The sequence below is a fragment of the Anomaloglossus baeobatrachus genome, chromosome 2 (genome assembly GCF_048569485.1).
Source record: "Anomaloglossus baeobatrachus isolate aAnoBae1 chromosome 2, aAnoBae1.hap1, whole genome shotgun sequence".
NCBI lineage: Eukaryota > Metazoa > Chordata > Amphibia > Anura > Aromobatidae > Anomaloglossus > Anomaloglossus baeobatrachus.
In genome coordinates this window covers 325093785-325121144 of record NC_134354.1, presented here as the reverse complement: position 1 = coordinate 325121144, position 27360 = coordinate 325093785, and the positions used below count along the sequence as shown (strand labels likewise).

The window sequence follows — 27360 nt, the reverse complement described above, 5'->3', positions numbered from 1 at the left end:
TCAACCTCACCAGGACTGTCCCGCACTCTGTGGAGCAGGACCGACCCTATCCTGTCTCTCCATGATCACTCAACCTCACCAGGACTGTCCAGCACTCTGTGGAGCAGGACCGACCCTATCCTGTCTCTCCATGGTCACTCACCAGGACTGTCCCGCACTCTGTGGAGCAGGACCGACCCTCTCCTGTCTCTCCATGATTACTCACCGTCGCCCGGACTGTCCCGCACTCTGTGGAGCAGACACCTCCCAGGCACCGCATTCCCCCCTGGGTCCAGCCATGGCTTGCCGTGATACATCCTCAGGAAGCCATCAGCCCTGTGCGGCCTCGCGGTGACCGGGCAGCAGAAGGTGGCGCCACTCTCAGCCGTCGATCCCCTCCGCTCCGGCCGGTGGCGGTAATGGAAACATACGAAGCCGTCACTTTCTGTGAACTGGCTAAAATAATGCCGCAAATCAGCAGCGCGAAACCTGCGGGGTATACCACTGACTAAAAACACCAAAGGCCCACTAGCTTCCGCCATCTTTCCAGAAATAGTCATGTGACTATTCGCCATCTTGGGGACGATAGGAAATTGTCGCCATGTTAGCTAGGAACGCAATAAAGTTCAACCATTTTAATGGAATCTAATCACGTGCTAATCTCATAAAAAGTTACATTTATCATCTCACAAAACTATAGGTTTTCACTTAGACTCTGGACGGACTGAGCACGTGACACACGCATACAATACAAAGCTCCTACACTTTTACCATGGAATTTTCAAGAGCTGGCGTCTGATTGGTCAGCACAGCCCATAGAGATAACAAATCCCGGCTGGCCTAGAACCATAGAGCGCGTTCTGCAACTTTTCCTATACCCTGGTATAGAGCGCCCCTGGTTTCGGTTAGATCGCCATAGGGCTGTGTAGCGCCTCCTGCTCGCTGATTGGCTGATCTCTGCAGGACGGAAACATTGCGGCGTCTGCTGAGCAGAGCAGGATGGCGGCTGCGGATGATGAGCGCTTTGACGGAATGCTGCTGGCTATGGCTCAACAGCATGAGGGGGGCGTGCAGGAGGTGAGCGGCTTGATTCCCCCAGTACTCGCTCTTACACCGCATCCGGTACATTTTAGTGTAGGGCAGTGTGCAGACGGGACTGGGTATCCACAGCATGGCAGTGCCTCACACTGGTGATAGAGATTGTGGCTGGCCTGGAGTAGTAGTTCCAAGGTTAGAACTGGAATACACTTGTCATGTTCCTGCTCGCGCCCTTTAACCCGCTGACACATCAACCCCAGTCACTCGCGCCCTTTAACCCGCCGACCACTTAACCCCAGTCACTCGCGCCCTGTGGCCCGCTGTTAACGCTAAACAACCTTCCCCCACTTACTCCTTTACCCGTCACTTATGCACTTCACACACTGATTATAACTAATTCACACTACGTCTTTTTAACATGCGTCCTGAACGTTTTTTTGCTGCAAAAGCGGATCCTGCTTTTGCAGCAAAAAACGCATGCAAACGCATGTGTTAGGCTATGTGCGCACTTACCGGATTTTGCCGCGGATTTTCCGCGGATTTGCTGCATGTTTCGCTGCAGAAAATGTTCATAACATCTCTGCAGTGAATCACCAGCAAATCCTATGGAGAAAAAAAATGCTGTGCGCACTATGCGGAATTTGACAGCTGCATGTTTTGCTGCGGGAATCCCGCAGCAAAAACAAGTGCATGTCACTTCTTTTCCGCACATCGCTGCGGGATTTTACTCCATTGACTCAATGTTAATCAAGAAATCCCGCAGGGAATAACACAGGCAGCAAATTCTGTGCGGTTCACTGCGTTTTCCTGCGTTATTCCCTGCGGTATTTCGCGGTTTACCTCCGGTAATGTACATCGCTTGTCTGCGGTTTTGCAGGGAAGTGATGTCATTACAGGAAGAGGAAGCAAAGCAGAGAGTAAACACACACACATCACAGACACAGAACACACAGACACAGACACATAGATCACATAGACACAGACACATAGAACACACATAGAAAGAAAACGGAAATATAGAAAAAAAAGAACGTGGGCTCCGCTGCATATTTACCGTCCAGCCGAGGTAAGCACACAGCGGCGGCCCGGTATTCTCAGGCTGGGGAGGGAGAGGGGCAGGGATAATGTCCCCTGCCTCACTCCCGCAGCCGAGAATATCAGCCGCAGCTGCCCCGGCACTGTCGCATGCAATATGCGACAATACCGGCGTGTCCTCGGCTCTTCTTGCCACCGTGTAGCAGTGGCTTTATTAACCCCCCCCAAACAAAGCTCCGGCGTAATCCAGGTCCGACGTCCAGCGCTGCTTCCATCCAGCCGCGACTGTCACAGACACAGGCTGAATGAAAGCAGCAGAGGTAATTACCGGTCATTTCCCACGGCCGGTAATGTGAACTCACTGCCGACCGTGGGAAATGCAGCGATCTGTCATCTATCTATCTATCCCTCTGTCTATCTATCTATCCCTCTATCTATTCTTCTGTCTATCTACTCTCAGAATTAAATGACTTTTTTTTTTTTTTTTTTTTCTTCAATGTGCTTTATTGCATTGAATGCAATAAAGCACATCCCAACCCGCACGCGGCAATACCGCGAATAATACTGCGGTCAAACCGCGGCAAACCGCATGCGGTTTTCGGGTGCGGTTTCCCGCGGTTTTTTACCGCGGGTGCGGTAATCTTTGAGGGCATGCGGAATTTTCTCAAGAAAATTCCACTTCCCAGTGCGCACAGAGCCTTAGGCTCTGTGCGCACTGGGAAATGGAATTTTCTTGTGAAAATTCCGCATCCTCTCAAAGATTACCGCACCCGCGGGAAACCGCACCCGAAAACCGCATGCGGTTTGGCGCGGTTTTACTGCGGTATTATTCGCGGTATTGCCGCGGTTTTGCCGCGTGCGGGTTGGGATGTGCTTTATTGCATTCAATGCAATAAAGCACATTGAAAAAAAAAAGTCATTTAATTCTGAGATAGTAGATAGACAGAAGAATAGATAGAGGGATAGATAGAAGGATAGATAGATGACAGATCGCTGCATTTCCCATGGTCGGCAGTGAGTTCACATTACCGGCCGTGGGAAATGACCGGTAATTACCTCTGCTGTCTGCTGCTTTCATTCAGCAGTGTCTGTGACAGTCGCGGCTGGATGTCAGCAGTGCAGGACGCCGGAGCCGGAGCTGTGGATTATGTCGGACCTATGGATTACGCCGGAGCTTTGTTTGGGAGGGGTTAATAAAATGGTGAACGAGGCTTGTTGGTTTTATTTAAAATAAAGGATTTTTCGGTGTCTGTTTTTTTCACTTTACTTACGGGTTGATCATGTCAGCTGTCACATAGACGCTGCCATGATCAAGCCTGGGGTTAATGGCGGTGGTCCCCCATCACCATTAACCCCTTGTATTATCTTGCCACCACTGCTACACAGTGGCAAGAAGAGCCGAGGACACGCCGGTATTGTCGCATAATGCATGCAACAGTGCCGGGGCAGCTGCGGCTGATATTCTCGGCTGCGGGAGTGAGGCAGGGGACATTATCCCTGCCCCTCTCCCTCCCCAGCCTGAGAATACCGGGCCGCCTCTGTGTGCTTACCTCGGCTGGAAGGTAAATATGCAGCGGAGCCCACGTTCTTTGTTTTCTATATTTCCGTTTTCTTTCTATATGTGTTCTATGTGTCTGTGTCTGTGATCTATGTCTGTGATGTCTGTGTGTGTGATCTGTGTGTGTTTATTCTCTGCACGGCTTCCTCTTCCTGTAATGACATCACTTCCCTGCAAAACCGCAGACAGGCGATGCACATTACCGGAGGTAAACCGCGAAATACCGCAGGGAATAACGCAGGAAAACGCAGTGAACCGCACAGAATTTGCTGCCTGCGTTATTCCCTGCGGGATTTCATGATTAACATTGAGTCAATGGAGTGAAATCCCGCAGCGATGTGCGGAAAAGAAGTGACATGCACTTGTTTTTGCTGCGGGATTCCCGCAGCAAAACATGCAGCTGTCAAATTCCGCCCAGTGCGCACAGGAATTTTTTTCTCCATAGGATTTGCTGGTGATTCACTGCAGAGATGTTATGAACATTTTCTGCAGCGAAACATGCAGCAAATCCGCGGAAAATGCGCGGCAAAATCCGGTAAGTGCGCACATAGCCTTAGGCTGCTTTCACACATCCGGTTTGAGCAGTGCGGCTCAATCCGGCTGTGAAGCCTATGCAACGGATGCGGTGAAAACACCGCATCCTTTGCATACGTTTTTTACATGCGGCCGGTCTGGTTTTTGCCGCTTGCGGCATGCTACTGAGCATGCGCAGTGGCAAAAACCGCATGCGGCGGCCGGATGCGGTTTTTGCCGCATCCGGCATCCATAGGGATGCATTGGGAAAAGCGCCGCATCGGCCGGATGCGGCGCGATGCGGTTTTTTTTTTGCCGGAGCAAAAAACGTGCCAGGGAACGTTCCATCCAGCCACCGCATCGGCTAAATCTGCCGCATGCGTCAAAAACCGGACCGAACGCAAGCCCATGCGGCACAATGCGGCACTAATTAAAGTCTATGCAGGAAAAACGCAACCGGCAGCAAAAAAAAACCGGTTGCGGTTTTCCTGCAAAGTGCCGGATTGTGCCGCATTGCAAAAGCCGGATGTGTGAAAGCAGCCTTACTTTGCAGGATCCTGTCACTGGATGTTTAGGGGCGGGCATTGGAGTCATGTGATCGGGAGTGAGTGGAACTAAACGTGCCAGACTGGGAGCCGGCATCTGACAGCTGCGAGGCTCGTAACCAAGGTAAACATCGGGTATACTTGCTTGGATACCCGATATTTACTTTGGTTACAAGCGTCTGCAGCTGCTAGGAGCCGGGCTCCCTGCACACGTTACCAACGTAAACATCGGGTAACTAAGATAAGTGGTTACCCGATGTTTACCTTGGTTACGAGTGTCCGCAGCTCTCAGGTGGGGGAGAGGGAGGGGGAGAGACAGGCTGGTTTCTGGGCATGCTCAGTAGAGCAAGCAGGATCCTGCCTATCAGCATGCCAGCGTTCACATGCGTTTGCGTGCTGTTTAGTCAGGATCCAGCAATTTGCAGAAGTTAGACGCAGCTCAAAAACGCTTCAAGTAGCGTTTTTGAAAGATGTTAAAAAACTGCAAGTCGCTGGATCCTCACTATAACGCACGCAAACGCAGGTGAACGCATGTTAACGCGAGTCCATTGCAAATGCATTGAAATGAAAACGCATTTGCACTGGATCCGTTTCTGCGTTAAAAAAACGTTCAGGACGCATGTTAAAAAGACGTAGTGTGAAAGCAGCCTAAGGCTGCTTTCACGCTACTTTTTTTTAACATGCGTCGTGAACGTTTTTTTAACGCAGAAACGGATCCAGTGCAAATGCGTTTTCATTTTAATGCATTTGCAATGGACGTGCGTCAACAAGCGTTCACATGCGTTATAGCATACCTCCCAACATTTAAAGATGAGAAAGAGGGACAAAGTATGCGGCGCGCTATGCGCGCTGCACAATTTTAAGCCACGCCCCTAACCACACCCATTTTGCGATCTGTCACGCCCACATCCAATCCTTTTCAGCACTTTTGATGACATTGTTTAAGGCTGCGTGCCCACGATTAGTGTTTGCAGCATTTTGAATGTAGCATGTTTTTGCTGTGTCCAAAACGCTGCATTGTACAGTACAAGCACAGTGGATGGATTTCTAGAAATCTCCTGCCCATTGTGCTTATTTTTTCTGTAGCAAACATTGACCTGCGGAGCGTCTTTCCATCTTTCCAGACTGCAGCATATCAATTGTTTGCTGCAGTTGCATGCGTCCTCCATAGGGAGAACACAGCAGGAGACCGCAGCGCACTGAACGCTGATCGTGGGCACAGGCAGCTGCGTTCTCCTGCGGAGGAGACGTGCAGCCCCGCAGGTCAGGACCCGCTGCCTCCAGGACACAGCGAGTCCTGATCGTGGGCACAGGCAGCTGTGGTCTCCTGCGGAGGAGACGTGCAGCCCCGCAGGTCAGGACCCGCTGCCTCCAGGACACAGTGAGTCCTGATAATGGGTACAGGCATACGCACATATACAGTACATATTTGAACACAAATTCCCTAAAATACATATAAACAGACAAATCTATACACAGTCATCTACACTGACATACATAGATATATACATCATATATATACACACATTGAAGGTAATAACATGGGGAAGCCGGCAGCAGCCGCACTCACCTACCCCGCTTGTCTCTGTCCAGCTCTTCCTCGAGCATGTGATCACTTGGCATCACTTTAAAGGGGTGGTTCACCCATATTTTTTATTGTCTAGATCGATATTATATTGAGAAATAATGTTTCTCTCAAATACCTTGTGTTGTCAATAGTGCCTGTGAGAGGCGCTATTGCAGACCGCTGCTCCCCGTCCAGTGACGTACCCGTCCAATGCTTTAGGCTACTTTCACACATCAGTTTTCTGTATTCAGGCACAGTCCTTTTTTTTCCTGATCCAACGGATCCTGAAAAAAAAGTGAAAACCGTATCCACCGGATCCGTTTTTTAACGGATCCGTTATGCCGGATCCGTTAAAAAACGGATCCGGTGGATACGGTTTGCATCCGTTTTTGCATCCTTTTCGTCCGTTTTTTGGCTGGATCCGTTTTGTTAATTACATTGGAGCATGCTCAGTTTAGAAAAACGGATCCGGCGGCCGCATCCGTTTTTTACCGCATTACGCCGGATCCGGCGTCCATAGGCTTCTATTGTAAAACACGCCGTATCGCGCCGGATCCGGCGCGATGCGTTTTTTTTGCCGGACAAAAAAACGTTGCAAGCTACGTTGCCTCCGGCCGCCGCTTTAACTAATTTTGCCGCATCCGGAAAAAAACGGATGCAACGCAAAGCCATCCGGTACAATCCGGTACCAATGCAAGTCTATGGGGAAAAAACGGATGCGGTACCGGATCCGTTTTACCCGTTTTTTTCCGGATTGAACCTGATGGCAAAAAACTGATGTGTGAAAGTAGCCTTACACGTCACATCCGTGCGGCCGGCTACAGTCTTCCAGACTCTGAGCTGTGAGCGGTGTTTCACTGCTGTCACAGCCCATTTGCTCCCCCCTCCTCCTCCCTCCTAGCACAGCACGGCGAGTCTCATGCTCCCCCCTCCCTCCTCCCTCCTCGCAGAACGCTGCAAGCAAGAGATGTGCTGTGAGGGAGGAGGAGGTGGAGCAGGGAGAAGATGGGCTCAGAACGCAGCCGGCCGCATGGATGTGACGTGGCAGCATTGGACGGGTACGTCACTGGACGGGGAACAGCGGTCTGCAATTGCGCCTCTCACAGGCACTATTGCCAACACAAGGTATTTGAGAGAAACATTGTTTCTCAATATAATATCGATCTAGACAATAAAAAATATGGGTGAACCACCCCTTTAACAGACCTAGCCACGCACAGTGCACACTGACACTGCTGTGTATGTATCACAAGGGAGGATAGGGGTTTTAGATATATTATACAGGGCCGGATTAAGGTTGGTGGGGGCCCCTGGGCAGAAAATCTGGTGGGGGCCCCATAACGTTAACATTTTTAGCTATAACAGTAGAGCGCGAACCGTAGCATTTAGATATAAATCCAATGAACATTTATCTTATCCTGTTCTGCCACATTCAGATTTACAGTACTACAATACAGATACAGTCCAGGATCACTCACATCCGTCACTTATACACAGAAAGTAGAGTTAGGCTATGTGCGCACGTTGCGTTTGTCTCTGCAGAAATTTCTGCAGCGATTTGAACAGCACACGTGCGCTTCAAATCGCTACAGAAAGAGTCCGTAATGAAGAGCCAATTTCATGCGCTCTGAGTGCAGCCCCTCCCATGGACAGAGCAGGGGCTGCATCCAAAGCACATGAAAGAAGTGACATGTCACTTCTTAGAACGCAGCGCTTCAGGCAGCAGCCGAATCGCTACACTCTAATACGCCACGTGCGGACGGCTCCTGCATAATCTTCATAGATTGTGCTGGGGACGCAGGACGCATGCAGTTACGCTGCGGTGCAGATCGCAGCGTAACTGCATGCAAATACACAACGTGTGTACAGAACCTTACTCACATATTTTTTTATTGATCCCAATGTTAAGGCAGCCAGGGATGGCTCCAGGTTTTTGTGGCCTCCGGGTGAAAGAGTCTCAGTGGACCCCATCCACACACAGACGTATATATACATATTTGAAGACAAATTCAGAAAAATACATATAAACAGACAAATATATGCACGGTCATATACACTGACATACATGCAGACACAGACGCATTAGGACTCGTGCGCACGTTGCGTAATTCCATGCATTTATGCTGCGTATAGCACTGCAGTGTAAATGCATGCGTCCTGCGTCCCCTATACAAGCTATGTAGATTGTGCATGATACGTGCACACGTTGCTTTTATGAACGCAGCGATTTGGGTGCTAAAATGTTGACCCAAATCTGTGAGTTCATAAAATGAGCATGTCAATTATTCCGTGCGCTATAAATGCAGCTCCCACTCTGTCTATGGTGGGGGAAGCAGCCAGAGCGCATGAAATCGGCATTTTTTGTAAAGAAAAACTGCATCCATTATGCAGTGTTTCTGCAGCGATTTGACGCGCACATGTGCTGTCAAATCGCTGCAGAATATTCAGTAGTTACGTGCGCATGAGCCCTTACAGGTATTAATATGGGGAAATCGCCAGCAGCCTCACTCACCTCTCCCGCTTGTTTCCGTCCAGCTCCTTTAGGACATGTGGCTGTGTTTCACGATGGCTGTCACTAACAGACGTGACTGCAAACTGACAGCACTGCTGTATATACATCACAGGAGGGGCTGGGGGCTACAATATATACATTACAGGAGGGGCAGGGGGCATAGACGTTACTGGAGTGGCAAACAGCTCTGGTGGTGTACTCATTACTGGGATGGGTGACATAGCGCTCTGGGGGACCCATATAGTTCTGGGGGGCTGCACAGACTGCTTCTTACACACACACACACACAGCTCTGACACACACACACACACACACACACACACACACACACAGCTCTGACACACACACACACACAGCTCTGACACACACACACACACACACACACAGCTCTGACACACACACACACACACAGCTCTGACACACACACACACACACACACACACAGCTCTGACACACACACACACACAGCTCTGACACACACACACACACAGCTCTGACACACACACACACAGCTCTGACACACACACACACACACACACACACACACACAGCTCTGACACACACACACACACACACACACACACACAGCTCTGACACACACACACACACACACACACACACACACAGCTCTGACACACACACACACACACACACAGCTCTGACACACACACACACAGCTCTGACACACACACACACACACACACACACAGCTCTGACACACACACACACACACACAGCTCTGACACACACACAGCTCTGACACACACACACAGCTCTGACACACACACACAGCTCTGACACACACACACACACACACAGCTCTGACACACACACACACACACACACACACACAGCTCTGACACACACACACACACACACACAGCTCTGACACACACACACACACACAGCTCTGACACACACACACACACACAGCTCTGACACACACACACACACACACACACACAGCTCTGACACACACACACACACACACACAGCTCTGACACACACACACACAGCTCTGACACACACACACACAGCTCTGACACACACACACACACACACACAGCTCTGACACACACACACACACAGCTCTGACACACACACACACACAGCTCTTACACACACACAGACACAGCTCTGACACACACACACACACAGCTCTGACACACACACACACACAGCTCTGACACACACACACACACAGCTCTGACACACACACACACACACAGCTCTGACACACACAGCTCTGACACACACACACACACACACAGCTCTGACACACACACACACACACAGCTCTGACACACACACACACACACAGCTCTGACACACACACACACACACAGCTCTGACACACACACACACACAGCTCTGACACACACACACAGCTCTGACACACACACACACACACAGCTCTGACACACACACACACACACACACACACACAGCTCTGACACACACACACACACACACACACAGCTCTGACACACACACACACACACACACACACACACACAGCTCTGACACACACACACACACACACAGCTCTGACACACACACACACACACACACACACAGCTCTGACACACACACACACACACACACACACACACACACACACAGCTCTGACACACACACACACACACACACACACACACAGCTCTGACACACACACACACACACACACACACACACACACACACACACACAGCTCTGACACACACACACACACACACACACACACAGCTCTGACACACACACACAGCTCTGACACACACACAGCTCTGACACACACACACACACACAGCTCTGACACACACACACACAGCTCTGACACACACACACACACACAGCTCTGACACACACACACACACACAGCTCTGACACACACACACAGCTCTGACACGCACACACAGCTCTGACACGCACACACAGCTCTGACACGCACACACAGCTCTGACACGCATACACAGCTCTGACACGCATACACAGCTCTGACACGCATACACAGCTCTGACACGCATACACAGCTCTGACACGCATACACAGCTCTGACACGCACACACACACACAGCTCTGACACACACACACAGCTCTGACACGCACACACAGCTCTGACACGCACACACAGCTCTGACACGCACACACAGCTCTGACACGCACACACAGCTCTGACACGCATACACAGCTCTGACACGCATACACAGCTCTGACACGCATACACAGCTCTGACACGCATACACAGCTCTGACACGCATACACAGCTCTGACACGCATACACAGCTCTGACACGCATACACAGCTCTGACACGCATACACAGCTCTGACACGCATACACAGCTCTGACACGCACACAGCTCTGACACGCACACAGCTCTGACACACACGCGCGCGCACAGCTCTGACACGCGCGCGCACAGCTCTGACACGCGCGCGCACAGCTCTGACACGCGCGCGCACAGCTCTGACACGCGCGCGCACAGCTCTGACACGCGCGCACACTGCACCCACCCATCACCCCCTACACACACACACACACACACACAATGCACCCCCCTTTACCGCCTACACACACACAATGCACTCCCCTTTACCCCTACACACACACAATGCACTCCCCTTTACCCCTACACACACACACACACACACACACACAATGCACCCCCTACACACACACACAATGCACCCCCTACACACACACACACACACACACAATGCACCCCCTACACACACACACACACACAATGCACCCCCTACACACACACAATGCACCCCCTACACACACACAATGCACCCCCTACACACACACACACACACACACACAATGCATCCCCCATCACCCCCTACACACACAATGCACCCATCACCCCCTACAAACACACACACACACACACACACACACTGCACCCACCATTACTCCCTACACACACACACAAATACAATGCACCCCCCATTACTCCCCCCACACAAAACACATACAATGCACCCACCCATCACCCCCCACACACACACAATGCACCCCCCCATTACCCCTCCCCCCCACACACAATACAATGTAACCCTCATCACCCCCTACACACACAAATCACACTGCCCCATCCCTACACACTTCTGCCTCCCCCCCCTCGTCCCTCGGAATACAGTACTCCCCCTCTGCCTGTCACAAAGCTGTGTTCCACTTCCTTCACAGATGTTCCCCGTTATGTGTCTTCAGCCCCTCCCCACTCATCATCACTAATTAAACCTGTCTCTTCGGCTCCTTCATGGAGCGCTTACCATCTGATGTCCCCTGTGTGCCGGCGCCCGCAGCACTGTGATGACGTCAGCAAGGTGCTGATCTCATCACGTTGCTGCACGTCGGGGGCGGGGCCCAGTCCCGGCGCGCTGTTCAAATGTATTTACGTCTGAAAGACGCAAATACATTTGAATAGGAAGAAGGAGGAAGCTGCGAGCACCGGCTCCGGCTCCGCTGCGCTCCTCTGCATTGTGTGCATGCCGGGCACACAGCTGAGCCGGCACAGCACAGCGCTGCCTCCTGCTCCTGCTGCAGCTAGTGTGTCGGGCCTGCATGCACACACTGCGGAGGAGCGTGGCTGCACATACAGCGGCCCATTACACCGTGCCCCTGCTTCTAGGAAGGGGGGGGGCAGGTGCCCCCCCGCCCCTCGCTGGGTACGCCCATGATGGCCGCAGCACATAGCAGGGAGCTCATTGGCACACCTCTGACCCCGGAAGTGCAATCGCTGGTACTTCCGGGGTCATTCAGCGTCCTGTGCCCGCAGTTTGTTTTTGCGTCTTAAAGATGCAGATACAAATAAATGTCGGTGCACCGCCCCCCCCCTCCTCCGAAAACACAGCTGATTTATTAGACTGTCTTTACGGAGGGGGAGAGGGTGTGAAGAAAAAAAAAATAAAATGCTGACAAGTATGGCCCTGGTGGTGGGGGCCCCCTTAGAAGCTCTTTTGGTGCTTTTGGTGGGGCCCCTGGGCTGGAGCCCCGCTTGCCCCGCCTATAATCCGGCCCTGGATATATATATATATATATATATATATATAATATATATATATATATAATATACAGCACAGGAGTGGCTGGGGCTACAGTATACACATCACAGGAGGGGCTGGAGGCTACAGTATATATAGCACAGGAGGGGCTGGGGGCTACAGTATACACAGCACAGGAGGGGCTGGGGGCTACAGTATATTCAGCACAGGAGGGTCTTGGGGCATAGACAGTACTTGAGGGGCATACATATTAGGCCTGTTTCAGATGTCAGTGATTCTGGTATGTATGTGCTAGTTTTTATACATACCAGAATCACTGACCTATGCAGACCCATTATAATCAATGGGTCTGCACACACATCAGTGATTTCACTGACCGTGTCTCCGTGCGGCGTACATGCGTATCCGTGATTGCCGCACAGAAACATGTCTGTTTTTTTCTGGCATCACTGATGTCCCACAGACCACACTATGGTGTGATCCGTGAAACACATACCAGAAAAACACGGACATTTAAAATAAAAAGCTTTTCAAACTCACCTTCTCCAGTGATGCTGTATTCGGCAGCTGCTCTCTGCTTCTTCCTGCCTGGTTCATTATAGCATGCATATTCATTTATGCAGCCAGAGCCGACCCCGGAAGTAGCTGCAGAGGTGAGAGAGCGGTGGCTGGATGCTGAATCGCAGGACTCTTCAGCACCACGGAGAGCAGGAGCGGGGGCAGGTGAGTATATGTCCATGTGCAATCACGGAGTACGGATCACGTATCATGGATTGCACATGGACAACCACTGTGTGCCATGAATCACGGAGTATGAAGGGACATATGCGTGTTTAACACATCAGTGAAGAAAGTCTGTGTTTCTTCGGCGCTCCATTGGGAGACCCAGACGATTGTTTTGTTTTGTGTTTTGTTTTGACGATTGGGTGTATAGCTACTGCCTCCGGAGGCCACACAAAGTATTACACTCAAAAGTGTAAGGCCCCTCCCCTTCTGGCTATACACCCCCAGTGGGATCACTGGCTCACCAGTTTTGTGCTTTGTGCGAAGGAGGTCAGACATCCACGCATAGCTCCACTGTTTAGTCAGCAGTAGCTGCTGACTATATCGGATGGAAGAAAAGAGAGCCCATACTAAAGGGCCCCCAGCATGCTCCCTTCTCACCCCACTCTTGTCGGGTGTTTGTTAAGGTTGAGGTACCCATTGCGGGTACGGAGGCTGGAGCCCACATGCTGTTTTCCTTCCCCATCCCCCTGAGGGCTCTGGTGAAGTGGGATCTTACCGGCCTCCAGGCACTGAGGCCGTGCTCCATCCACAGCTCCTGGGAATCTGCTGGACATGGAGCGGAGTATCCTCAGGGACATGGCCCTGCTACGTTAAGGTACTCTGTGTCCCTGTGGGGACCGCGCAGACACACGGCAGCATTGCTGGGTGTGTTAGTGCGCCAGGGACGGCGGCGCTGCCCGCACTAGTGCCATCGCACACTACAGCTTGCTGGGTGTGTTAGTGTATTAGGGGACTACCGCGCTAACCGCCGTTGCCATTTTTATTTCGGGCGCGGCTGGGACTTGTGGTGCGCCGGGGACTTCCGCGCCGACCAAGGCTTATATGCCGGCCGCGCTTATCAACTCGAGTCCCCGGCTTGTGCGGCCTAGTCTCACTTCGTTTCCGCCCACAGACCTGCCAGTCAGGGTAGGGGCGTGACGCTGCACAGCACGGCAGCGCTGAGAGCTGGAGTATGCTTTGCATACTCCACCCCTCTCACTGTGTACACTGTGAAGCCGGATTCCCGCACTTTCGCAGGCACGCCCACGGCTTCCTCCTCTACACAGGACGCCGGCAGCCATTCTTGTCAGTGTTTTTTCTGTAGCGACAGAAGAGACAAGTTTAGGGATCCCTGGCAGGGATTCGGATAGTCACACAACCGCTGTGACCAGGCGTTAAACAGCACCTGTGGGGCTGACTCCACTAGTGCCGAAGTACACATATACATATATGCTTATTCACTATGCATTGCACTGTTTGGTGGCATTTTTGTATATACCCTCCTTGATTGTGCGGAGGACATAACAGCATATTGTCTGTGTAAAACAGAGGTGCAGAAGCACATGTTTTCTATGCAGCCGGTACAGCATGTACGGCTATATGGCCGGCAGTGTACATAGACCCCCATTGTATACTACGGAGTCTCTGCTAACCGTCCAGGACATGGGGACGGAGCCTGCAGTATTTACTGACAGATTTTCTGAGACTATGGCTATGAGACTAGAAGCCTTGCAGTCCAGACAAGTCTCTCAAATCCATGGCCACTGTTCATCATTATCCATGGTCCCCCTCAGTGGGAACAACTTTGAGCTCCGAGGGGTCATGTGCTTCCCAGAGTGACGGCTCTGACACGGATGACAGTCCCAGATAGTCTGAGAGGCTCACTATGAGCGGCCATCGACTTCATCACACTAGTCAGGGTCCCAGCAAGCGGACTCTCTGTGTGATGTGGCGGAGGTAGCTGCTCAAGATCTAATCCTGAGACCGCTCTCAATCTGGATACACCTGATGGTGACGCCATAGTCAATAATCTCATAGCGTCCATCAATAGAATGTTAGTTATTTCTCCCCCAGCTCCTCCAGTGGAAGAGTCAGCTTCATAGCAGGAGAAATTCCATTCACGTATCCCAAGCGTAAATTAAATACTTTCCTTGACCACCCTGACTTTACACAGGCAGTCCAGGAACACCACGCTTATCCAGTTAAGCGCGTCTCCAAACGGCTGAGGATACACGTTATCCCTACCCCCTGACGTGGGCAATGGCTGGACCCAGTGTCCCAAGGGGCATCCTCCAATCTCCAGCTTGCAGCTAGATCCATAGTTGCAGTGGAAGATGGGGCTGCACTTAAAGATGCCACTGACAGACAGAGGGATCTCTGGTCGAAATCCATCTATGAGGCTATCGGCGCGCTGTTAGCTCCAGCTTTCGCAGCCGTAGAGGCACCCCAAGCTACTTCAGCTTGTCTTACACAGATGGACGCGGTCACACGTACATCTGTTCCGCAAGTGTCATCCTTAACCGCCCAAATGTCTGCATTTGCGTCTTATGCGATTAATGCTGTCCTGGACTCTACGACCCGTACGGCAGTGGCGTCCGCTCACTCCGTGGTTTTACGCAGGGCCTGGGTGTTAACTGAATGGAAGGCAGATTCGGCTTCCAAAAAAGGGCTTAACCAGTTTGCCTTGTTCTGCTGACCGACTGTTTAGTGTGCGTGAGATGTAATCATTAAACAGTTCAAGAGTAAGGATTCTTCCTTACCTCAGCCCAGACAAAACAAACCCCAACATACCAAGGGACAGTCGGGGTTTTCGGTCTTTTCAAGGCTCGGGCAGGTCCCATTTCTCCTCGTCCAAAGAGGACTCAAAAGGATCAGAGGAGCTCAGTTTCTTGGCGGGCTCAGTCACGCCCAAAAAAGACAGCCTGAAAACCCACTTCCAAGAGGCTTCCTCATGACTTGCGGCCTCCTCTCTCCGCATCCTCGGTCGGTAGCAGGCTCTCCCGCCTTGGCGATATTTCGCTGTCACAGGTCAAAGACCGTTGGGTGAGAGACATTCTGTCTCACGGGTACAGGATAGAGTTCAGTTCTCGTCCTCCAACTCAATTCTTCAGAACTTCTCCACCTCCCGACCGAGCCGATGCTCTTCTGCAGGCGGTGGGCACTCTAAAGGCACAACGAGTGGTGAACCCCGTTTCCTCTTCAGGAACAAGGTCACGGTTTTTACTCCGAATTATTTGCGATGCCAAGAAAGGACGAGTATTTCCGTCCCGTTTTGGATCTAACACGGCTCAACCAGCTCGTGAACACCAGGCGGTTCCGGATGTAATCCCCCGCTCCGTCATCGCCTCAATGTTTCAAGGAAATTTCCTAACATCGATAGACGTCAAGGATGCTTATCCCCAAGTGCCGATTGATCCAGAGCTCCAGCGTTTCTACGCTTTGTTATAAGACGCGAACACCTTCAGTTCGTAACTCTGCCTTCCGGCTGGCGATAGCCCCACGGGTCTTCGCTAAGGTCATGGCAGCAGTAGTACCAGTCCTGCAATCTCAAGGTCACTCTGTGATCCCGTGTTTGGGAGATCTACTTGTCAAGGCACCTTCTTAAGGAACATGCCAACACAGCCGAACGTTGCGCTGGAGACTCTCCAGAGTTTCGGGTGGATCATCAACTTTTCAAAGTCAGATCCGACCCCGGGCCAATCACTAACATATCTAGGCATGGAGTTTCATACTCTCTCAGCGATAGTGAAGCTTCCGCTTGACAAACAGCGTTCACTACAGACAAGGCTGCAATCTCTCCTTAGGATCAGTCGCACACTTTGAGACGCCTCATGCACTTCTCACGTAAGATGGTAGCAATGGCGGCAGTCCCTTTCGCGCAGTTTCATCTGCGTCCACTACAATGGGACATTCTCCGCCAATGAGACGGGAAGTCGACGCCCATCGACAGAGACGTCTCCCTTCTCAGGCGGCCAAAGAATCTCTACGGTGGTGGCTTCTTCCCACCTCATGGTCAGAAAAAAGGTCCTTCCTACCCCCATCCTGGGCGGTAGTTACGACAGGCACGAGTCTATCAGAGTGGGGAGCAGTTTTTTCTCTGCCACAGGGCTCAAGGTACGTGGATTCAGCAAGAGTCCACCCTTCAGATCAATGTTCTGGAAATCAGAGCAGTGTATCTTGTCCTACAAGCCTTCCAGCAGTGGCTGAAAAGCAAGCACATCCGAATTCAGTCGGATATCTCCACAGCGGTGGCATACATCAACCACCACGGAAGAACACGCAGCATCCACCATATCCGCAGTTCACATCCCAGGCGTGGTAAACTAGGAAGCAGACTTCCTCAGTCGCCAGGTATGGACGCAGGGGAATGGTGTCTTCACCCGGACGGGTTTCAGGAGATCTGTCGCCGCTACGGGATGCCGGACGTCGACATAATGGCGTCACGGCACAACAACTTTGTTCCGGCTTCATAGCACAGTCTCACGATCATTGAGCTCTGGCGGCGGACGCCTCAGTTCAACATTGGTCGCAGTCCCGGCTACCTTATGTGTCCCACCTCTGGCATTGTTGCCCAGAGTGCTGCGCAAGATCAAGTCCGACTGTCGCCGCGCCATCCTCGTCGCTCCAGATTGGCCGAGGAGGTTGGGGTTCCCGGATCTGTGGTACCTCACGGTAGGCCAACCGTGGGCACTACCAGACTGACCAGACTTGCTGTTTCAAGGGCCCTTTTTTCCATCTGAACTCTGCGGCCCTGAACATGACGGTGTAGCCATTGAGTCCTGGATCATAGCGTCTTCAGGATTATCTCAGGAGTGGTTGTCACCATGACGCAGGCCAAGAAGCCAACGTCCGCCAAGATCTACCACAGATCGTGGAAGATATTCTTATCTTGGTGCTCTGCTCAAGGAGTTTCTCCCTGGCCATTTGCGTCGCCTATTTTTCCTTCCTTCCTACAATCTTGGTTGGAAAATGGTTGGTCGCTCAGCTCCCTTGAAGGACAAGTCTCAGCGCTATCTGTATTTTTTCAGAAACGCCTAGCCGACTTCCGCAGGTACGCACGTTCCTGCAGGGAGTTTGTCTTCTCATCACTCCGTACAAGCGGCCGTTAGAGCTCTAGAGTCTGAACAAGGTTCTAATGACTCTCTTGAAGCCGCCTTTCGAGCCTTTGAAAGTTGTTTCCCTTTTCCGTCTTTCACAGAAAGTGGCCTTTCTAGTTGCGGTCACGTCTCTTCAGAGAGTGTCCGAGCTAGCAGCGCTGTCATGCAAATCTCCATTCCTGGTCTTCACCAGGACAAGGGGGTTCGGCGTCCGATTCTGGACTTTGTCCCTAAGGTGGTATCCCACTTTCATCTCAATCAAGATATCTCCTTACCTTCTTTGTGTCCTCATCCAGTCCATCAATTTGAAAAGGATTTGCATCTGTTGGATCTGGTGAGAGCACTCAGGATCTACATTCCCGCACGGCGCTCCTGTGCCGCCCGGATGCACTCTTTGTCCTTGTCGCTGGTCAGCGTAAAGGGTCGCAAGCTTCCAAAGCCACCCTGGCTCGATGGATCAAAGAACCAATTCTTGAAGCCTACCGTTCTGCTGGGCTTCCGGTTCCATCAGGGCTGAAGGCCCACTCAACCAGAGCCGTGGGTGCGTCCTGGGCATTACGACACCAGGCTACGGCTCAGCAGGTGTGCCAGGTACCTACCTGGTCGAGTCTGCACACTTTTACCAAACATTATCAGGTGCATACCTATGCTTCGGCGGACGCCAGCCTAGGTAGAAGAGTCCTGCAGGCGGCAGTTGCCTCCCCGTAGGGGAGGGCTGTCTTTGCAGCTCTAACATGAGGTATTTCTTTACCCACCCAGGGACTGCTTTTGGACGTCCCAATCGTCTGGGTCTCCCAATGGAGCGCCGAAGAAGAAGGGAATTTTGTTACTTACCGTAAATTCCTTTTCTTCTAGCTCCTATTGGGAGACCCAGCACCCGCCCCTGTTCCTTCGGGATTTTTTGGTTGTTCGGGTACACATGTTGTTCATGTTGAATGGTTTCAGTTCTCCGATGTTCCTTCGGATTGAATTGTTTAACCAGTTATTGGCTTTCCTCCTTCTTGCTTTTGCACTAAACTGGTGAGCCAGTGATCCCACTGGGGGTGTATAGCCAGAAGGGGAGGGGCCTTACACTTTTGAGTGTAATACTTTGTGTGGCCTCCGGAGGCAGTAGCTATACACCCAATCGTCAAAACAAAACACAAAACAAAACAATCGTCTGGGTCTCCCAATAGGAGCTAGAAGAAAAGGAATTTACGGTAAGTAACAAAATTCCCTTCTTTTCACTGAGGGGCATACACGTTACTAAGGGGTACACACATTACTGGGGGAAATACACTTTACTGTGGGGCATACAAATTACTGGTAGCATAGATATTACTAAGGGGCATACAGCACTGGTGTTGGGGCTTATACAGCTCTGGGGGCACATACAGCTCCGATGGGGGGGATGGGGGCATACAAATCTGGTGAGGGGGGGGTGGCTGGAGGCATATAGCTCTGGTGAGGAGAGGGCTGGGGTACATATCTGGTGGGAGGGGGCTGGAGGCATACAGTGCTGGGGGGCATATAGATCTGGTGGGGTGGCTGGGGGGCATACAAATCTGGTGAGGGGGCTGGGGGCATACAGATCTGGTGAGGGGGGGTGGCTGGAGGCATATAGCTCTGGTGAGGAGAGGGCTGCTGGGGCATACAGATCTCGTGAGGGGGGGCTGGGGGATACATATCTGGTGGGAGGGGGCTGGGGGCATACAGATCTGGGGGGGCATATAGATCTGGTGGGGGAGCTGGAGGGCATACAAATTTGGTGAGGGGGGCATATAGCTCTGGTGAGGAGGGGGTTGGGTAGGTGGGGGGGGGGTCACATACAGCGTTGGTGCTGCAGCTCCTCTTCCTCCAGTCTCTGCATCTGTGGACAGAGCTCAGCATGTTGCTCGGTGGCTCCGCCCACAGATTTACTTCCGTACACAAGCAGCCCACAGTGAGCAGTGAGTGCACTGGGCTGAGCTGCGGTGCCGATTTAAAGCGCCAGCATCCAGGAAAGTGCTGCTGCCGCCCACCCATATCAGCGGCAGCACACAGAGCCAAAGTCAGACGGGGAGAGAGCGGGTGGGCGGAGCCACGGGATAAAAGCCTCCTGATCGTGACACCGGGACACCCGCTGAAATCCGGTACAGTCCCGCTGTATCCGGGACGGTTGGGAGGTATGAGTTATAGTGAGGATCCAGCGACTTGCAGTTTTTTAACATTTTTCAAAAACGCTACTTGTAGCGTTTTTGAGCTGCGTCCAAATATCCTTAGGGTAGGTCATCAATGTCTAATCGGCCAGGACCCCATGCCCACACCCTCGCTGATCAGCTGTTCTCGGTCCTAGCAGCAGCAGGAAATGCTCAGTTCCAGCACCTTCTGTTAGCGTCCAAGGCCAGGTACTGCATATCCACCTCCCATTCTAATCAATAGGAGGGGGATATGCAGTACCCGGTCATGGCCACTGTCCGAAGACTTAGCAGCCCTGGAACTGAGCCTTTCCTGCTGCAATTGTGGTGACCGAGAATAGCTGATCGGCAGTGGTGCAGGGTGTCTGACCCCAGCCGATTTAGACATTGATGACCTACCCTAAGGATAGGATATCAATGTAAAAGTAGTGGACAACCCCTTTTAAAGGGAATCTGTCAGCTGGTGCTTGCTATTTAAATTGAGAGTAGGATAATATAGGGCAAGAGAGCCTGATTCCAGGCTCACTTATTACCTACTATGAAAAGTGTGATCCTGTTGTTTGTATATAGGTTTCATCTTAAATTGTAATCTTGACTGATAAGATGACTGCTGAGAAGTGATCTCTATTGAACTGGAAGCATCGAGCTATTAATAGGGTTAGAACAACTGCACTCTTTCAGGATTATTTTAAAATGGATAATGACATTGCAAATGAAAAAAATATGTTTTAATACCGAATATAAAACCTGACTTCCAAACTAGATCATTTTCTGATTACATACTTTAAGCCTCTGCAATGTTGTCCTTAACCTATATATTTTGGTTTGTTTGTTTTTTACAGTTAATAAATACTTTTTTCGGTTTTCTCAGAAGAAAAACAGATTTCTTTGTAGGCGGGGATAGTGGAGCAGCTGAAAAGGTGAGAGAGGTTCATATACTGGACATGATGAACTTTAACCTTTCACAGGTTTTCATACATGTGGTTTGATGTAATTCCAGCTTATGAATACAGCTTTCAACCACCACAACCAGCTAGCCTGTGAAGTGAGGGAACAGAAGGCTGCTCAGCAGGAGGAGCGTACTGCTGCAAAGCGGGAACATGAGCAAGCAGCCAAGCAGAAAGCAATGGAACCTGGAGAGCCACGGATCACAGAGCTCACTGAAGAAGAGGCTTACAAACTTCAGAAAGAAATTGACAAGGTAGTGTGTAAAGAATGCTGTGGATTGTCATGGATTACCTTAAATTACATTTTTGACAGTTAAATTATATAGACAGGATCTGCCCACAAGGACAGGAAACCTACAGATTTAAAAGGCAGAACCTCTCCTCCTGCTTTTAGTGGTTTTCTGTCCTTAGAGGGAGACTTACAGCCCCAAGGGGTGGCTACCTACTTACTTGAGAGGAGTTGTTCCTGGGGTCTCTTACAGAGCGAGATACGTTAGTAGCATTGGTACAGACTTCCAGGGGTTCTTGTGGGAATGTCTGGCCAGAAGACTACCCCGTGCAGAGCGGTCTTTGTTATTTCTTTCTCGTCACTGCAGCTGCAGAGCTAGAGCTCTGGGGTATCGTGTACACGCTTTCATGCATGCACAGAAAGAGTCTAAGGCTATGTGCGCACTAGGCGTTTTTGCCGCGTTTTTAGCGGCGTTTTTTACCGCGTTTTTGTGCTGAAAACGCAGTGACATTGCTTCCCCAGCAATGTCAATGGGTTTTCAGAAGTGCTGTCCTCACACAGCGTTTTTTTTTTAGCTGCGTTTTTGTGGTGACCACAAAAACGCAGCATGTCAATTATTTCTGCGTTTTTCACTCATTGAATTCAATGAGATGTTAAAAACGCAATGAATAACGCATATAGCCGCGTTTCTATGACTAAAAACGCAGCTATAAACGCAAGGGGTGGGTACTACAGTGACGTGTACAGGAAGAGGATTCCTTCTGTTGGTAAACACAGAAGCGTGAATCCTCCCGGTACCGTCACCGCTGCCTCCACCTCCCGTCCTGTGCATGTCAGCTCCGTGCGGCGCCATGTCTGGGCGGGAGGTGGAGGCAGCGGCGAAAACCAAAGTGAACAGTAGAAAAAAAAAAATGTCATATACTCACCTGTCCGCAGGGTCCCGGTGCCATGTCCGCTCCCAGCTCCTCCCGGTCCCGCCGCTCTGTGTGCAGTCTCCCCGGGGCAGGACCTTGCTTGCAGGACCTGGCGCTTATCACCTGATGCAGTCACCTGACGCATCAGCTGATCGCGGTGTCGCCGGCTTTTTCGCGCCCGGCCGGCTATCAGCTGCTCCTGCCGTCAGGGGACTTCATCAGCTGATTACCGGCAGCTCCGGCAGCGATCGTATAGGATCAGACTCCTGTCCAATCGATCGCTCCAGGAGCTGCCGGTAATAATCAGCACAGCACATAAGTGAGTATTATTTTTTTTTTTTTTTTCTACTGATGCATCATCTGATTGTATAATCGGCTTTTATACAATCAGCTGATGTGTGATGGGATTCAGGCACTTGATCCTGACACATCATCTGATCGCTTTGCCTTCCAGCAAACCGATCAGATAATATTGGATCCTGATTGGACGGCGCGGGACCCTAACCCAGGATTACTGCGGAGGAGGGTTTATTTCAATAAAGATGGAGTCACTAATTGTGTTGTGTTTTATTTCTAATAAAAATATTTTTCTCTGTGTTGTGTTTTTTTTTTATCATTACTAGAAATTCATGGTGGCCATGTCTAATATTGGCGTGACACCATGAATTTCGGGCTTAGGGCTAGCTGATAATATACAGCTAGCCCTAACCCCATTATTACCTAGCTAGCCACCCGGCTTCAGGGCAGCTGGAAGAGTTGGATACAGCGCCAGAAGATGGCGCTTCTATGAAAGCGCCATTTTCTGGGGTGGCTGCGGACTGCAATTCGCAGTGGGGGTGCCCAGAAAGCATGGGCACCCTGCACTGTGGATTCCAATCCCCAGCTGCCTAGTTGTACCCGGCTGGACTCAAAAATTAGGCGAAGCCCACGTCATTTTTTTCTTCGGCGCTCCATTGGGAGACCCAGACGATTGGGTGTATAGCACTGCCTCCGGAGGCCACACAAAGCAATTACACTAAAAAGTGTAAGGCCCCCTCCCCTTCTGGCTATACACCCCCAGTGGGATCACTGGCTCACCAGTTTTCTGCTTTGTGCGAAGGAGGTCAGACATCCACGCATAGCTCCACTGTTTAGTCAGCAGTAGCTGCTGACTCTATCGGATGGAAGAAAAGAGGGCCCATATAGGGCCCCCAGCATGCTCCCTTCTCACCCCACTTGCGGTTTGTAAGGTTGAGGTACCCATTGCGGGTACGGAGGCTGGAGCCCACATGCTGCTTTCCTTCCCCATCCCCCTGAGGGGCTCTGTGGAAGTGGGATCTTACCGGCCCCCAAACCCTGAGGCCGAGCTCCATCCACAGACCCAGAGACCCTGCTGGAGGAGCGGAGTACAGTCAGGGACAAGGCCCTGCAACGTTCAGGTACTCTGTGTCCCCGCACAGACAGGCCACGCACACTCCAGGCTTGCTGGGTGTGCTAGTGCGCCGGGGGCACTAGCGCTGCGCGCTCGGGTTAGAGTCACTGCAGCTTAGCTGAGTGATTTTATGTCTTGGGAACTACCGCGCCGGCCGCTCCGGGAGCGGCGGCGCCGCTGGGACTTGTAGTGCGCCGGGGACTCGCACTGCCCGCGCTTTTACGGCGGCAGCGCTCATAAATCTAGTCCCCGGCTTTTGCGGCCTAGTTACGGTTCGTTCCCGCCCCCACCCTGTCAATCAGGGAAAGGGAGAGACGCTGTGCAATAGGCAGCGCCGAGGGCTGGAGCCTTATTTACATGCTCCAGCCCTCTCACTGGGCACAGTGGGGACGCAAGTTTCCCGCTCTTGGTCTCAACACGCCGAGGGCCCGCCCCTCTCCACAGGACGCCGGCAGCCATTCCTGCATGCAGTCTGGCTGGAGAACGGACACAGGCTCTGGGGGACTCAGACAAGGGACTCTGGCGACCACACACCCGCGTTTATGCGGGCGGTAACCTGCACATAAGTGCTGGCCCCACTAGTGCCACAGTGTTATTTGGTGCATTTTTTCCCTGTACCATATATATATTTATATTGCACTGTACAGTCGCTTCTTGGCTTATACCCTCATTGCTCTGAGGAGACAACAACATGTCATCCGCAAAACGCAAGGGTGCCAAGGCACAGGCGGTATGCACTCCTTGTGCCGCATGTGGGGCTAATCTACCGACAGGTTCCAATGACCCCCATTGTGTGCAATGTTCGGTCCCTGTGCCACTTCGTCAGCCAGAGTCTATGGTGGTAGTGGCCCAGGCAGAGACGCCTGTGAACCCTGCCCCGGTGACGGGGACAGAATTTGCAGTTTTTGCTGATAAGATGTCTGTGACTATGACAAAAATCCTGGAAACCTTGCAGTCCAGGCCAGTTTCTCAGACCATGGACACTGCTGTGTCTATGCTCCCCGGTCCCCCTCAGTTGGAACTAATCCGTACTTCAAGGGGGTCCCAGGCATCACAGGCTGAAGACTCTGACTCGGATGACAGTCCCAGGCAGCCTAAGCGGGCTCGCTAGGAAAGACCCTCGCCGTCATCACACTGGTCAGGGTCTCAGCGAGACGAGGCTCTGTATGAGGAGACAGAGGTGGGTGATCAGGAATCTACTCCTGACACCGCTCTCAATCTAGATACCCCTGATGGTGACGCTATGGTAAATGACCTTATAGCGGCCATCAATAGACTGTTGGATATTTCTCCCCCAGCCCCTTCAGCAGAGGAGGCAGCTGCACAGCAGGAGAAGTTCCAGTTCCGGTATCCTAAGCGTAAATTGAGTACTTTTCTGGACCACTCTGACTTCAGAGAATCAGTCCAGAAACATCATGCTTATCCAGATAAGCGTTTCTCCAAACGTCTTAAGGATACACGTTATCCCTTTCCCCCTGACGTGGTCAAACGCTGGACCCAGTGTCCAAAGGTGGACCCCCCAATCTCCAGGCTTGCGGCTAGATCCATAGTTGCAGTGGAAGATGGGGCTTCACTTAAAGATGCCAATGACAGACAGATGGACCTTTGGTTAAAGTCTGTCTATGAAGCTATCGGCGCGTCGTTTGCTCCAGCATTCGCGGCCGTGTGGGCACTCCAAGCTATTTCAGCTGGCCTGGCACAAGTGGACTCTATCATACGTCCAGCAGTGCCGCGAGTAGCGTCCCTAACCTCGCAAATGTCTGCGTTTGCGACTTACGCTATCAACGCTGTCCTGGACTCTACGAGCCGTACCTCAATGGCGTCTGCCAACTCTGTGGTTTTGCGCAGAGCCTTGTGGTTAAAGGAATGGAAAGCAGATTCTGCTTCCAAGAAATGTTTAACCAGCTTGCCACTATCTGGAGACAGACTGTTTGGTGAGCAATTGGCTGAGATCATTAAACAGTCCAAGGGTAAAGACTCCTCCTTACCCCAGCCCAGATCGAGCAAACCTCAACAGAGGAAGTGGCAGTCGAGGTTTCGGTCCTTTCGAGGCTCCAGCAAGACCCAATTCTCCTCGTCCAAAGGGACTCAGAAGGAGCAAAGGAGCTCAGATTCCTGGCGGGCTCATTCACGCCCCAAGAAAACAACCGGAGGAACCGCTTCCAAGGCGGCTGCCTCATGACTTTCGGCCTCATCCCTCCGCATCCTCGGTCGGTGGCAGGCTCTCCCGCTTTTGCGACATTTGGCTGCCACAGGTCAAAGACCGGTGGGTAGCAGACATTTTGTCTCACGGGTACAGGATAGAATTCAGTTTCATCCTCCGCCTCGGTTCTTCAGAACCTCCCCACATCCCGACCGAGCAAATGCCCTTCTGCAGGCGGTGTGCTCACTAAGAGCAGAAGGAGTGGTGATCCCTGTTCCTCTGCAGGAACAAGGGCAAGGTTTTTACTCCAATCTCTTCGTGGTTCCAAAAAAGGACGGCTCGTTCCGTCCTGTTCTGGACCTAAAGCTGCTCAACAAGCATGTGAACGCCAGGCGGTTCTGGATGGAATCCCTCCGCTCTGTCATTGCCTCAATGTCTCAAGGAGATTTCCTTGCATCAATAGACATCAAAGATGCTTATCTCCACGTGCCGATTGCTACAGAGCACCAACGTTTTCTACGTTTCGTGATAGGAGACGACCATCTCCAGTTCGTAGCTCTGCCATTTGGTCTGGCGACAGCCCCACGGGTTTTCACCAAGGTCATGGCGGCAGTGGTAGCAGTCTTGCATTCTCAGGGACACTCGGTGATCCCTTACTTGGACGATCTACTTGTCAAAGCACCCTCTCAAGAGGCATGCCAACACAGCCTGAATGTTGCGCTGGAGACTCTCCAGACTTTCGGGTGGATCATCAACTTTTCAAAGTCAAACCTGGCACCGACTCAATCACTAACGTATCTTGGCATGGAGTTTCATACTCTCTCAGCGATAGTGAAGCTTCCGCTGGACAAGCAGCGGTCTCTACAGACAGGGGTGCAGTCTCTCCTTCAGGGTCAGTCGCACCCCTTAAGGCGCCTCATGCACTTCCTAGGGAAGATGGTGGCAGCAATGGAGGCAGTCCCGTTCGCGCAGTTTCATCTGCGTCCACTTCAATGGGACATTCTCCGCCAATGGGACGGGAAGACAACTTCCCTAGACAGGAAAGTCTCCCTTTCTCAGACGGCCAAGGATTCTCTGCTATGGTGGCTTCTTCCCACCTCATTATCGCAGGGAAGATCATTCCTGCCCCCATCCTGGGCAGTGGTCACGACAGACGCGAGTCT

The 27360-nt window shown here is 51.6% G+C and overlaps 2 protein-coding genes across 3 annotated transcripts in view; one reads left to right on the top strand and one right to left on the bottom strand.

Moving 5' to 3' along the window:
• GPATCH3 (G-patch domain containing 3) overlaps positions 1-578 on the bottom strand; it is a 147599-nt gene extending 147021 nt beyond the window's left edge. Inside the window, exon 1 of the mRNA XM_075335905.1 lies at positions 206-578. Within this exon, the coding sequence (XP_075192020.1) occupies positions 206-554 (349 nt within the window). The 5' untranslated portion in view covers positions 555-578. The remainder of the gene's footprint in view (positions 1-205) is intronic.
• A 327-nt stretch (positions 579-905) lies between these two features.
• Positions 906-27360, top strand: part of NUDC (nuclear distribution C, dynein complex regulator) — a 170024-nt gene continuing 143569 nt past the window's right edge. The window contains exons 1-3 of one of the 2 annotated variants that reach the window (XM_075335903.1): positions 906-1056; positions 21396-21473; positions 21554-21754. In XM_075335903.1, coding sequence (XP_075192018.1) covers positions 979-1056; positions 21396-21473; positions 21554-21754 — 357 coding nt within the window. In that variant the 5' untranslated portion in view covers positions 906-978. Of the gene's footprint in view, positions 1057-7209; positions 7294-21395; positions 21474-21553; positions 21755-27360 lie in introns of those variants that run through there. The other variant, XM_075335904.1, reaches the window with a different exon arrangement.